General features: G+C 49.7%; 1 protein-coding gene across 1 annotated transcript in view; it reads right to left on the reverse strand.

The window, feature by feature from the left end:
* The window catches only part of UBE2R2 (ubiquitin conjugating enzyme E2 R2), a 193,046-nt gene that overhangs the window by 44,204 nt on the left and 133,386 nt on the right, over positions 1 to 15,456 (reverse strand). The window contains exon 4 of the mRNA XM_069626861.1: positions 2,483 to 2,617. Within this exon, the coding sequence (XP_069482962.1) occupies positions 2,483 to 2,617 (135 nt within the window). The remainder of the gene's footprint in view (positions 1 to 2,482; positions 2,618 to 15,456) is intronic.

Below are 15,456 nucleotides of genomic sequence, written 5' to 3' on the forward strand. Positions count from 1 at the left end.
GTTCCTTGAAAAGACCCTTAAAATATTCCTTCATGGGGTCAGAGTGCATGAGCGTCTGAAACTTCACCAAAAAACGCATCCTCCGAAGAAGGTTTAGGCGTGGGGGCAGGCAGAGGCAGTTTAAAAATAGCATACCCCCATGAACGCAGTGAGGATGGTTGCCAGGAAGGCCCACACCCGCCGGGTCCACAGACCAGTGGAGCAGAAGGAAGCGAGACTGTATGAGCCAGCAGTGCCCAAGCTTGCCAGTCATAAGAAGGGCGTAACAGGTTGTCATCCGCATGGCATGGTAATGGCTGCCCAGCCCCAAAAGGAATGCTCCGCGTACCAGACGTCGTGAAAGTAGGTGTAAGAGAGGAGTCCAAAATGGCTGCCGTGGGCCATGGCGGTTGGGTCGCCATTTTGTCGACACCTGAAGAGAACTGAGTCACATGTGTAGATGAGGCAATTGTCTCCACAGGCGAGCCAGGGGACTTAAGCAACACCTTAGCCTTGACAAGGATCCTCGGCAAAGCCGGTACTGGGAGGCCTTGGATATTTACTGGACATCTTAGAGATCGCCCCAAAATTAACCTCCAGAGGAGGACCCTAGGCTTAGGCGGTAGTGGAAGAGTTATGGTCCGTGACCGCCCCCTTTGTCGCCTCAACAGAACCGGTATCACTGCGACCCTGAGTGCACGAATGTTGAGGAATCCACCTCACAGACAAGACCTTCAGAGCCGGTCTCTCGGTTCTGTCATTACTGACCTTTAGCTCGAGAAGAGGAACCTCAGATTTCAACCCGGTACTACTAGCTCCCCTCAAGAGGGGCCTCAACCCGTGGATTCGTATGGAAAGCTCCAGAAACTGAGACCTCAGGGTGAACCCCGGTGCCAGTGTGGAAAGTTCCAGAAATAGAGACCTCAGGGCGTACCCCCGTATCCAGAGCCGCAGACGAACTGGGCTGAACTTTAGTACCTAACAGGTGAACCTCAGAACACTGTCCGGTTTTGGCAGGTCTGCTTTAGGAACCCTTGGAGGAATCTCTCGTGCGTCTATTAGGCCTACGAGGCACCTCAGGGGAACCCCTACTCAAGCCCCCCCGCTCTCCCCAGACCTGAAAGACCTCGGGAAGGAGTCCCTTGGCTGGGGCGCCCTAAAAAGTAAAAACTTTACGGGCTTTTCTTCTTTGATGAAAAAACTTGAAATGAGGTGGAGGAACACGCTGAAACAACACCTCCCACCGAAGAAGACAAGAGTGCCCGGACGGAGAGGGAGTCGCAGCAGAAACACAAGTCCCAACGATGGTCCAGCCCCAGACACGCCAAGCAGAGGGAATGGGGATACGCCCTAGCGAAATGACGTTTACATGAAGAACAGGACACAAATCCCAGACGCTCTGGGATAGACAGAAGGATGACTGCAGAACTGGAGCAGGAAGGACGGACAAAGGGAATAATGAAAAAATACCCAGTTATGCAAGTGCGGCTAGCCCCGACCATGCGGAGAAAAGAACTGAAGGGTGATGCGCAGGGCAGAGCTCAGAAGGGTGGCGTTAAGGCCACGTGCGGTACCCCACGTAAAAATAGGACAAACATGCCACGCTCTTGCCAAAAACTGGAGAGCAAAAGTAAAGCATAATGCTTGCCTCCGGTCTTCACTTAGAATGTCGATTGCAATTTGGGTAATAAGGCACTGGAAAGATGACAATTTTATTTACTCCGGCTTTACTTAAAGCAAAGAGTGAAATTGAATTTAACTAAAAGAAATTAAATTGTTCCACTTGCAAACACAAGTAACCCAAATAGAAAGATTGGCTATTTTTCATTGGTCCCAGCAACTGAATACTGCAACAAGGCAATGCCTGTCACTACATATAGTGCTGAAAACCGGTTATGTTTTCGAGGCTGAACGGATCAAACTTGAGGGCCTATTTTGGAGGAGAGTACTCCAAAGTACTCCAAAGCTCCCAAAGTGAGTGCCTGCCCAAGTGATAAGATACGAAGATACAATCAGTATTATGTTTTAATGTTCAGACGAATGCCAGGGTTTACAATTCATATATTTTTATGACATGCAAGCCTCGATAGGACTAGGTATTTATATTCTATATTGGATGGACATGCTGAATAATGCTTTTTAAATGTTTAGCGTAATTGATTCTAATGATGAATATGCATGTATATTTCTATTTCTCTTATTTGTATATACAGTAAATATTCATATCTGATGTTTTCGTGAAAACTTCATTTTTTTGTTTTGTTGGAGTTCAACAAGGCTTAGGACTGACACCTTTTAAGTTATTCCCTGGAACTAGACCATCGTTAGTCAATGTTCGTGTGCTTGGGCAGTAAGACGTTCAAACATTATAAACCCTTTATGTTCAGTATAGTGATGGGTCAGAGATCAGTGAGAAAGGAAAACCATACGCAGGCCAATTTACTTATTCATGCTTTGTTCAGATAATATTACAAGTAACAATTCAGCAAGGAATTTGACTTACCTAATAATCTCTGCATATTCTTTGTCTTTTCCTTTACTGTCCCTCCATTTTCTAAACATGACTGACGCATCCACATTGGCTGGTGAGAAGGTGTTGGGCTCATTAAGAAGAGATATTACACTCAGTAAGATGGTCCTGAAAAGTAGATCATAGTTATGCAAACTATTGTACGCTTTACTGGTGTACAAGAACATAACGCAACCCAAGTATACAAACCTTCATAGTCTTATAGACCCAGGACAAAAACAAATATTGAAAAAAAGACAACTTGCTTGAAGTTCTTTTCGTCCCAAAAGTATTACATTCGAGTAGATAAAATTATGCAATCGCATTAGAGGATGCTTTCGTTTAAACAGTCAGGTGGTGCTAACCTGACTGGACAGATAAATGGGAGGACGTAAAGTTTGTCTTCTTTCTTCCCACAACCCAGTTATATTAAAAGAAACAGCCTATTGCCCAAAAACACAGATTCTCTCTCCTCCCACCCCCCTCACCCCTCACCCCTCCGTTAGGACTGATTTTCTACACTCCGGCCTGGTGAACAGATGTATAAACAGCCATCCTAGTATTATGATAGGGACAACTCTGGAAGCTGTAGCCAAACTAGTTCAAGGTATGTGGATGAGTGGTTGAGGCCAATTCTCAAGAGATGGTGAGCTTGCAAGGGGTCCAGAAGGGGACCACACAGTGAAATAGTCAAGAAACACAAACTGTTATAAAAATACTATGTAGGTCTATCTGGACAAGGAAAAAGTGCTTTTTTACCGGAGAATAAAGTTCGTTTTTACCTTCCTGACCTGCACTGCGAGCTGAGACGGGGCTCTTGCAGGCACTCGAACGCTGCCTAGAGGAGGCGGGGCTTGCGCTCACCACGTGACCCATCACGTGGTATTCCTCAGCTTCAAAGCCCACTGACATCCGCCTGAGCGGCGTGTATCTGGACAAGGAAAAAGTGCTTTTTTACCGGAGAATAACGTTCGTTTTTACCTTCCTGACCTGACCTGCACTGCACTGCACTGCGAGCTGAGACGGGGCTCTTGCAGGTGCAGGCACTCGAACGCTGCCTAGAGGAGGCGGGGCTTGCGCTCACCACGTGACCTATCACGTGGTATTCCTCAGCTTCAAAGCCCACTGACATCCACCCTTGCGGCGATAAGCCCGGCGGAGACAAGCCTGCTGGCTGTTGTGCGGCTGTTAGGTGGATAGTAGCGAACTATTTAATTTGCCATAGGTACTGTTTCCCTACGCTGCCATCACCTAGCCACCCATCATGCAATAAGGTTTCGCTTGCCTGAACATACTCCTCTTAAACTGACCTCCCTAATAATTGATTGTTTTTGTAGTACATACAAAGCGGAAAATTTAACTCACTCTTAGTAACTGTTTGTAAACCATTTTATGTTCTGCTTGAAAACAGGTATGCCATCGGAGGTCACTAGAGATCCAATGAGTATTCCTCCATGCTCAACGCAATATCTACCGGATCACAAGTGCCTTCCACAAACTCCTGTGAATTTGAATATATCTAAATTGCAGAACAAGCCTAATAGTCGTATGCGTACTTCTAAGAAAAATATCAATCTGACACCTCCTATTAGAGCCCCCACTCAACATGATATTCGCAAATTTTATGAGAAAACACCATGTGGTAGGGCGACAGTTGATCCGATCGATTTTGCATCTTCGGGGAACACACCCATTGTTTTGTCCTCACCCAAGGCTCTTCAAAGTGTTGCGAGTCCATCAAAACTCCCCTCCATAAACAAATGCCCTCTTATTTCCCCTTTGAGTATTACCATTTCAGACCAAACTCTACTAACTGTGCCTCACTCTCCCAATAAAACTATTAAACCTTTTCAAATATTTGCTACAGTTTTAGAAGAATCCACTCATGATAGTGAACAGTTATTACTAGACAACAGTAAGTTAGCTTGTGATAAGTCTGACATGAACACCTCGGTGGCATCAGTACTTATTGAAGACGTGGGTCAAGTTAGCTTAAATAAGCCCTCACTATCTCCCCGTCTCATTCCTGCTGAGAGCAGAACCCTAGAAAGTTCTAGAGTCTCAATTCTGACTGACTATGAACAACCATGCTCCATGGACTCAACAAGACAGGAGGACGAGGTGTCCTTTATCCAACCGACTCCCCGTCGCTGTCCTATCACTGATAAGAAAAAACAGGCTCTCATATCCCCAGCTAACCCTGCCTTATTAGAAGTTACCCTGGGAGCTATTAACACTATTTTCTGATCTAGAGTTTCAAAAAGCTTGAATAGACTAGAAATAGTAGTCAGTCAAACCACACAATTAGACCTAATAAGCAATTCGATGAGACAAACTACCTAAAAACGCTAAAAGCCTCTCTTTAGAAAATTTGGAGCAAAGAATAACCACTCTTGAAGCCAATTGGTCTTCTGTTCGAAGCGCTCAGGAACAATCTCGAGCCACCATCACACAACGTCTCTCAAATCTAGAAGCACTAAATAAAGCTTCCCCGTCCACCTATCCAGTGCTACCAGCTTTTTCAAAGATCATTCGACTGATTGAATGTGTTGAAGATGCCTTGATCTCAAATCATAATGAGTCTTGGATTAGTGTTGACTCCCCAGTGAGAACTGCTGTTCAATTAGTGACCAACCCCAATTTGCCTGCTTGCTCAAAACAAAATTCACATAAAACTGATCGTACATCTGCAAGCACTGGCAAAATAAAAAATGTGTCTTCTAAGGCCACTCAAAGACACAAACCCTCAGGTGCCACACAAAAACAAGATCAATTGACTCCCCCCGTGGGTGTTATCAACACTTCTGACGACTCCCCTGCAGCTCCAATGCACACATACAATGAAACTACAAACAATGACACGGCCGGTATGTCAGCAAACCAAGTGTTGCAGTGCGACTCTTTTCCACTCCAAATTACCCCCAAGACGGTATCTAACACTTCACTAAACTATGATCCTTTGAATGAGCTGGTACCCTTGCTAACAGCTAAACCTGACAATGTGCAAATCAGGCAACCTTCTCTGGTTGCACAAACACTGACTGCCCACTGTGACGCAATCTCTTCTAGCGCTGGTAAGCTACCCCGATCTACCATCTCCACAACAGGGGCTAATGATCGATTAAGCTCACTAAAAGCAGCAGTTGATACTTACCTTTACAATAGAATCTCTGAGGTTATGCCCGAAGCTGTAAATGCTAGTACCCAACCTTCTCAAACACTTAATGTTCAACATATCACTGGAAATGAAATTTCACTCCCAAAAGCCCAAATAGACACTTGTACCAAACCACTTAATTGCCATCGCAATCAAGCTCCTCTTAAACAAAACAGCAAGAGGAACTTAGATTCTCGCAATGGTGGCACCAAACCTCGCACTGATGATGCCAGCGTTGCACTATCAAAAAAATGTAATTTGTTACACAGTTTGATTCTGAAGGGTCGAGATGGGCCGTTCCCAAAATATGATTATGCCGTGCTAGTGTTCTTAACATTTTTGGGGATATAGAAGGACTGGACGCCATTGCCTCTACTGATTTAGACCAAATTGAGTTTGTGTGATCAGAACCTCTCCATTGTTAGACTATGGAAAAAGTCCGGAATTGTACGCAATACCTTATGGAATGCCAGAATGGATTTATTCAATCTTGGCTTTCTACTAGCACAAGATCCAACACGCCAGCAAATTAAGAAGGTTGATTTTAATGAACCCACTGCAAGCACGGCACCTGAACCTTTGTGTTCTTGCAACTTCTGCACTCAAGAATCATTTCCTGATTCCTTGTTTTCCACTAATCCTCACTCATAACCACGAATATGTACCAACTCAACTGAAATTTCCCTCGCCAGTTGGAATACGCGTGGTTCATCTCACCTGCAATGGACTTTAAACACGCAATTGAATACATATGATATAGTAGCCTTGCAAGAAACGTGGCTCGTAAACCCTCCTACATGGGATGATCATGAACTTGTTCTACTCCCAGCAGAACAAGGTGATAAAGGGAGACCTACTGCTGGTCTATTAGTTGCTGTAAAAGCAAGCAAGGGTTTTAAAATCTCTCCCTATATCGTAATCCGCTGGGTATTATCGACGATAGCTTCTATACGGCTCTTTCGACTCTATTTGAACATCTCTGTTCAGGACAACATTGCTGGAATTTTGGTAATGGGCGATTTGAATTTGTCTTGCTTTGAGTCTAGTACAAGCTCTAAGAATCGTGAGGGATTGAGGTGGTTGTCCTTTATGGAAGATCTTGATCTAAAGATGGCAAACGGTGCGATCATAGGCGACATACCTCCCATGAATACCTGGGAGAGAGGCATCTCTAAATCGACTATTGATTACATCTTTATGTCCAATAACAACTTTATGAATACTAAGAAGTTTGTTGTTGTAAAACAGACAGCTAGTGATCACCATCGCCTAGCATTATTTTGGTCGGTCCGAATTGACAACCACCTTAATCCTGCCCGTTGGTACAAACATACCTTATTAATCAATAATGCCAGAAATCGCTTTAAATGGTCAACTGATAAACTTTTAGCACTGAACGATGCCATTTTGAGCAATCAAAAGCTACGCAAAGCTGACTCTTATATAGATGTTTTGAACACCTTTGCAAATCTACTTCCTGTTTCTAAAAATCCATCAAAGAGACATGTTCACGGGTTTGACTTAGCTCTCTGTGAGAAAAAAAGCTTATAGAAAAGAAATTAGAACTCTTCGAAAACTACCCATGAATGCTCAGATCAAAGCCGTCAATATTGCTAAAGCAAAATACCGCCGCTGGATTCGGTCCAGAAAAGCTGCATTGTATCAAATGGATGGTGAAAACTTTCGTGCAGCCTGTTACAATAAAAACTCTGCAACAGTGTGGGAACTACTGAACAAATGTAATAATGTCCCCCAAGTCCATTTGCAACTCAATGGAGTATCTGAATCTGTGTGGGTCACTCATTTTACTGCACTGTATGATGATTCTAAAATGAGTCATTATAATTACAACAGCAACTCTGTGAAATGTTGGAGTTTGCGTTGTACACAACATATTCAGAACTTCATTAAGTCATCATCCTCGTCAAGAGCGGCAGGCCTCGACGGGCTCACGAATTGGATGTTTAAACAACATATAAATGAATGGGCGTTAATCCTGAATAATGCTTTTCACTATATTTTGCAAACTAAAACCATTCCTGAGTCATGGCGTTCATCTGTAATTATTCCGGTTTATAAAAAAGGCGACCGTATGAATGCTAAGAGTTATCGTCCAATAGCAATACTGGATGCTCCAGGAAAATTATTCTCCAGACTGGTGCTGAGAGACTTTAATGACTGGTCAATACTGGCTAGTCAACGAGATCCAGCCCAAACAGGTTTTGTGGCTGGCTTGGGCACTAGTGTCAATTTAATTACCTTAAACGCCATAAGACAACAAGCACAGAATAAGAGACAACCTAGATATTTTGCATTTGTGGATCTTCATTCCGCCTTTGATTCGGTTTCAAGACCGAAACTAATAGATAAACTAATCAGGGCGGGATGTCCCTCCACTCTAGTTGATATCATTTACGCTCTCCACTCAAAAGGAACAAGTTACTTACCTGTAACTGTTGTTCTCCAGCATGGGTCTGGCATGGATTCACATGCTCATGAATATTCCCCGTCGTCAGGCTGGGAATCCTCGGTAAAGAAAAAAACCAGTATCAGTTTCGTTTCTGATCTGTCTTTCGTAGTAATAACCAATCACTGGTCTCTGCGTCATACTGACCACAGCCAATGACTGCCCTCTACCTAAGCACCGCCTCTGGCAGCCATCTTCAGATTTGGAAGCACGTGAAGTGGCAGTATGACCAAGTGAAGAGCCGCAGAGGGGTAGGCGGGAGGGTTCGCATGTGAATCCATGCCAGACCCATGCTGGAGAACAACAGTTACAGGTAAGTAACTTGTTCCTTCTCCAGCATGGGGTCTGGCATGGATTCACATGCTCATGAATAAAGAATACATAGCAGTACACACATGCACAACCACGGGAGGTGGCAAAGGCTCAACATTAAGCATCACATAAACTCAACATTAAGCATCTTACCTCCTCACCAGGCTCACCTCAGGCGAACAGGTTGCGCAGCACTGCTTGGCCGACCCTGGACTCCTCCCTGGAATCCCGGTCGACGCAGTAGAATTTCGTGAAGGTGTGCGTCGACCTCCACGTAGCAGCCCTGCATATGTCCAGCAGGGGCACACCAGATAGGAACGCCGTGGTAGCTGCGATCGCTCTGGTGGAATGGGCTCTCGGACGGCCAGGCAGCGGTCGGTTTGCCAACCGGTGACAGCACATGATACAGCCGGAGAGCCATCTGGAGATGGAAGCCTTCGAGAGAGCCTTCCCCTGATTGACAGGTCCAAAGTTCACAAAGAGTTGTGACGTCTTCCGAAAACCCTTCGTGCGGTCCACGTAGAACTTCAGCGCTCTAGCTACATCCAGCGAGTGCAAAGTCCTCTCAGCCGGCGACGAAGGCGACGGGAAAAACACAGGTAACACCAAGGGTTCGTTGAGATGGAAGTCCGACGGTACCTTGGGCATGAAGGAGGGGTGCGTCCTGAGCACTACCCTCGTGTCGTGGAAAGTCAAGTATGGGGCCTTGCAGGAAAGGGCCTGGATCTCTCCCACTCGTCGTGCGGAGGTGATGGCCACAAGAAAAGCTGTTTTCCACGATAGAAACTTCAACGGGGCCGAGTGCAGAGGCTCGAACGGAGGTCCCATGAGCTTGGTCAGCACCACGTTGAGCTCCCACGCCGGGGCCGGAGCCTTCACCGGCGGGAACGATCTGAACAGTCCCTTCATGAACTCTTTCACCAGACGATGAGACCACAAGGACGTCCGGCCCGTGGTTCTGGTGTATCGGGAGATCGCAGCAAGATGAATCTTGATGGACGCGTGTGCCAGACCAGCTTTGGCCAGCGTCAGCAGGTACGGCAGTACTTGGGGAGCCGTAATCCGTAGAGGGTTAATCTTCTGTGCGTGGCACCAGACAGAGAACCTCTTCCATTTGTGTCCGTAGCATTTAAGAGTCGAGGACGCCCTGGCCTTTGCAAGAACCTCTCTGCAATCGGCCGGTATGTCGTATCCTCCAAACTCTAGCGCTGCAGGAGCCAGGCCTGCAAGTTCAGCGACTTCGGGTCGTGGTGGAGGATGGCGCCTCCTTCCCTGGAGAGTAGATCCGCGTCCGCCGGCAGCTTGATCGGCGGGGACGCTGACAAGTCCAGAAGGTCCGGGAACCATATCTGCCTCGGCCACGCAGGTGCGATGAGGATCATCCTGCACCGTGACCTCTTGAGCTGGTTGATGAGCCGGATTAGCAGAGGCAAGGGAGGGAACGCGTAGAGGAACAGGCCCTCCCAGGGGAACGAGAAAGCATCGCCCATGCTCCTCGTCTGGGGAAACCTGCTGGCGAACCTCCGGCACTTGGTGTTCGTCGCCGTCGCGAACAGGTCGATCTGGGGGGTGCCCCACCGTCGGAAGAGGCGATCCACCAGATCCTGCCGTAGCTCCCACTCGTGGCACGAGCGCAGCTCCCTGCTGAGTGAGTCGGCGATGGTGTTTTTTATCCCTGCCAGATGAAACGGCACCAGAAAAATCCCTTGGGCGACGGCCCAATGCCACAGGTCCTGCGCCTCCTTGGACAGCGCCGGGGACCTGGTTCCGCCCTGTTTCCTGATGTAAAACATGGTGGTGGTGTTGTCGGTGAAGATCCTCACCACCTTGCCCTTGAGGGACGGAAGGAAGGACCTGAGGGCCCAAAACACTGCACGGAGCTCCAGGACGTTGATATGTAGGGACTTCTCCGTCGGGAGCCAGAGTCCCCTTGCGTGCAGATTTTCGGTGTGCGCTCCCCACCCTTCCAGGGAGGCATCCGTGGTCACAGTCTCCTGGTGGGCTGGGGTCTGCAAGTCCATGCCCGCCGTCAGATGCGCGCGGGTGCCCCACCACCGTATCGCTCGTCGGAAACTCTCGTCGAGCTTGATCCTTTCCTCGAAGCTGCCCGTCGTCTGGATCCAGCGCGCATCCAGGAATTCTTGCAACGGGCGCATCCGGAGCCTGCACATGGGAATGAGGTAGATGCAGGAAGACATCATCCCGAGGAGGGACTTGATGGACCTCACTTTGGCCGCGTCGGCCACCAACATCCGTTGCACCTTGCCCAAGATGGTCCTGGTCCTCTCCTCCGACGGGGAGGCCAGAAGGGACACTGTGTCGAGCCTCGCTCCCAGAAACAGTGCGACTTGCGCGGGCACCAGGTGGGATTTGGCGTAGTTCACGGAGAATCCCAGGTCCGTGAGGAGTTGGACGGTCCTTGCCGTGTGGACCACGGCGAGCTCCCTCGTCTTGGCGCGGATGAGCCAGTCGTCCAGGTAGGGGTAGACGTGAATCCCCTCGCGGCGCAGCTGCGCCGCCACCGGTGCAAGGCACTTGGTGAATACCCTGGGTGCCGACCGTAGTCCGAAGGGAAGGGCTTTGAACTGGTAATGACACCCTTGGACCACGAATCTGAGGAATTTGCGGTGCCCCTTTAGGATGGGAATGTGGAAGTAGGCATCCTCCAAATCCAACGACGATAGGAAGTCTCCTTCCTCCAGCTGACCCAGGACGTGCTGGAGGGTGACCATCCGGAACTTCTGCGCCTTGATGAACTTGTTCAGACGTCGCAGGTCTAGGATGGGGCGCCATCCTCCCGTCTTCTTCTTCACGAGGAAGTATCTCGAGTAGACTCCGGAGCCCCGAAGCCTCTTTGGGACGAGTTCGATGGCGCCCTTTCTGAGCATCGCCTTTACCTCCAGGAGAAGTTGAGGGACGTGAAGTTCTTTCCTGGCCACGGGGGGGACGCGCGGGCACCTTCTTTGAAACTCGAGCGCGTGGCCCCGGGCCAGGGCGTCCAGCACCCAACGGTCGGTGGAGATGGACTCCCACACGCTGACGAAGCCCGCCAGCCGGCCTCCCACCGGGGTGCTTCGGTGGGGGCCCGACCCCACGGCCGGTTCAATCCTGCTTGGACGCGGCCTTGCCGCCATGACCTCCTTGGCGACGACGGCGGGGTCCGCTAGACTTGCCTCGTCCTCTGTAGGCCTCTTGCGACGACGAGCGGGCCGCTTGACGGTAGGAAGCGAAACCGCCGCCGGAACCTTTGGAGGCGCCCTTGCCTCCGCCGCTCCGAAAGGGCGTCCGTCGTTGTAGGACTCCAAGGGCCCGGGCCGTCTCCGTATCCGCCTTGATGGCCTGAAGGGAATCGTCCACTGTCTTCCCAAACAGGTTGTTCCCGTCGAAGGGCATGTCCAGGACTCTGGTCTGGACGTCCTGCCGGAAGTCCGTAGCTTTGAGCCATCCACGACGTCGAAGGCAAACGCTGTTGCCCAGCTGGCGGAACCCAGTGTCGGCGATGTCCGTCGCCACGGTGATGGCGTGGTCCGAGGCCACCTCACCTTCCTGCAGGATCTCAAGGGCCTCCGCCCTCTTGTCGTCCGGCAGAAAATCCAGCAGGGGAGCCATCTTGTACCAGAGCTCCCTGTCGTAGCGGGCCACGATAGCCAAGGCGGTGGCCGCTTTAATCGTCGTCGCTGCCGACGAGATGACTCTACGCCCCATAGTATCCAATTTCTTTCCCTCGCCGTCCGGCGGGGAAGTCGATGTGGAGGCCGCACCCCCCCCCGCTTTCTTCCTGGCTGCCGCGGAGACGACGGAGTCCGGGGTAGGCTGCGCCCGGAGGCATAGGGGGGCCGTGTCCGGGACCCGGTACTTTTTCTCGTACCGGTCTCTTCTAGCTGGCGTCGTGGAAGGGTTCTTGAGGAGGGAAAGGCCCTCATCCCAAATGTCGTCCAACAGAGGCACTGCGAGGACCGTCTTCCTCTTGGCCTCGCGCCGCTGATAAAGGAAGCCTTCCTTTTTCTTCTCCTCAGGGCAGAGTTGGAAAAGCTCGGAAGCCCTGGAGATCATGGAGTGGAAAGATCCGATCTCGTCGGGCGGAGAGGCCCTGGTGGGAGGCGACGACGGAAAATCCTCGTCGTATGCCTCGTCGTCCGTACCCGTCGCTGCCGTGTCAGTCCCCGTATCATCCCCTCGGGTGGACGGGGAGGAGGGCTGGAAGGGGCGCGACGGTTGAAAAGGAGGTGGTGGATGGATCCTTCTTTTCTTGGTAGGGGGAACACCAGAAGGTCCCGGTTCTGGATCCCCCGACGGGAGAGGTTCCTCCGTCGGTAACGGTAGCCTCGTCCTTATCTCGGAGCATAAGGACTGTATGGCCAACAAAATGGCCGCCGAGTTGTCTTGCGGCGCTGGCAGAGGGGAATCCGACGGGCGAGCAGGGGCCCCGTCGGTATCCTCGACGATGTCGTCGTCGTCACCTGCGTCGGGGTCCATTCCGACGGGCTGGCCTTCTTCCACGCCTAGGCCGTGGCTTAAGACCTCGATCAGCTCCTCTTCTGAGGTTGAGGCCGACTCTACGACGACGCCCTGCCCCCCCTTCTTCCCCACGGGGGGTTTCACGGGGGTCCTATCGATGGGCACAAAGGAAGACTCCCTCCGAGGAGGCAGGGAGATTCTGGGCCCTGAGGTCGCCACCACTGGTGCAGCCACCACAGGCTGAGCCAGGGCCGCCGCGACCGTTTCGATAGAGGGCTTGGTCGGATGGATCAAGGCCTTCACCACCTTAGGTGCGCTCACCGCCTTATCCTTGAGGGAGGGGGCACTGCCACGCTCCTCCTCTGCCTTAGAGCTCGACCGGGGCCTCTCCAGGAGCTTCGCCGGGTGCTCGGCCTTCCTCTTACCCGACCCAGAGCGTTGGCTCGTGGTTGATGGTGCCGGGGAGGGTGCGCCCTGCCTGGCGCCCGTAGAGCCCGACCGTTCGGCGCTCCCGGTGCCAGCGGACTCGCGGTGCTTGGCCTTATGTTGGGCCCCCGTCGCCGGGGCGCCCTCAAAGGTCTTAGAAGACCGCTCGGATTTCTTCTTCTCGCCAGACGGACTCTTACCCTCCAGCCAGTTGGCGAGACGTTGATGGCGGTCCTTCATGGTCCGTTCCGACATGTTGCCGCAAAACGCACAGTCCTTCTCCACGTGCGTCTTGTCCTCATGAAGGCAGTAAAGGCAGAAAGAGTGTTCGTCCTCCTTGAAGACGTTCTGCAGCTGGCATCCAGGGCAGACCCTGAACAGCTTTCCGGGCGTCGAGCTTCCCTTCTCCTGGGCCATCTCCGAGACCGGGCCTGAGAAGCTTTTGGAGCCCTCCGAAGTGTAGCTCGACGAAATCTTCACCCTTGAGGGGCACAGATGAATCCGACACGGGTCCCCGTTGATCGGATGTAGAATCGGTGGAGCTTGAGGCTCTTTTGACCGAAAGAATCGAAGTTTTTTGTAAAAAGCGCGAAAAAATAGCACTAACGCTCGAGAGCAATAGCACGAGGATCCCAACACATGAACGTGCGGTAAAAATCTGAAGATGGCTGCCAGAGGCGGTGCTTAGGTAGAGGGCAGTCATTGGCTGTGGTCAGTATGACGCAGAGACCAGTGATTGGTTATTACTACGAAAGACAGATCAGAAACGAAACTGATACTGTTTTTTTTCTTTACCGAGGATTCCCAGCCTGACGACGGGGAATATTCATGAGCATGTGAATCCATGCCAGACCCCATGCTGGAGAAACTAAGGTCTACATAAGACTAAACGCTGAGGGCCTCTTATCTTCTCCAATTTGTACATCTAGAGGGCTAAAACAGGGGTGCATTTTAGCGTCAGCCTGGTTTAATTTCTTCATTAATGATGTCCGATGGATTTTTGATAAAATCATAACTGATGCACCTAAACTAAATGGCGTGAAAATTTGTGCCTTGTGGTATGCTGACGATCTTGTCTTAGTATCAAAAACACCTAGTGGCTTACGTAACCTTCTCTCAGCTCTTTGCCATTACTTTAAAGAAAATGAACTGATAGTAAACACTGGTAAAACACAGATTGTCACGTTTGTCCCTAAAGGTTTACATAAGCATTTGTTAAAATGGCAAATTGAGGGCACTCCCATAAAGATGGTTCCAAATTATGTTTACTTGGGTCTCATTTTTGATGGCTGTCCGGCACTAGAGTCGCACCTGAACAAAATCAAACAAATTAAATATGGCAACTTGTCACACACGCTTGATTATTTCGAAATATGGTAAGTTTTCGATCAAAGCAGCCATTACTTATTGGAACCAGAACGTTGTAGCAACTGTTCTTTATGGTCTTGAAACGCAAATCATTCCTAAAGGTTTCCTAAATTTATTAGAAGCCAAGTTCTGGAGAGCAATTTTTCATCTACCTCAATGTGTCCCTGGTGCGTTGCTGCGCTATGAACTAGGCCTAATATCCTTAATGGCCCTTCACAATTGGCGACTATGTGCCTTATTTCGTAAATGCTTGCTATCCACGTGTGACAACTCTACACTATCCTCTATTTCCAGTTATTTACTCAAATCATCAGAAACTTTTCCTAAAAATTGGTCCACAAGTATTTTGAAGATCATGGTGAACGCTGATATACCACTTGATCTTCTCGTGTTCCATCCGGAGCAAGCAAAGAAGAAAGTGTACATGATGGACTGGATCGACACTAGAACCCAGTGCTTAACTTATAAAGACTTTGATTCTGCAATATTTGGTCCTAAACGATACAGAGCAACTGCATCCTATCTATGTTTGGCTCCATCTGCTGCTATTAGATCAGCCACCTTGCGATTGCGATTCAACATCTGGCCCACTCGCCAGGTTAAAACAAGAAGGAAGCAGATCTCCCCAGATCTCAATTGGTGCAGATTTTGCAAAAATACCGCCATTGTTGAAACTCTGCAGCATATAATATTGGACTGTCCGGCCCTCATGAGTACGAGAAGTGTACATTTTGTGAATCATTTTGCGTATTTTGCACAAATTGACCCAAGTAATAGATG

This window comes from Ambystoma mexicanum, chromosome 6p (assembly GCF_040938575.1).
Source record: "Ambystoma mexicanum isolate Mex_15411 chromosome 6p, UKY_AmexF1_1, whole genome shotgun sequence".
NCBI lineage: Eukaryota > Metazoa > Chordata > Amphibia > Caudata > Ambystomatidae > Ambystoma > Ambystoma mexicanum.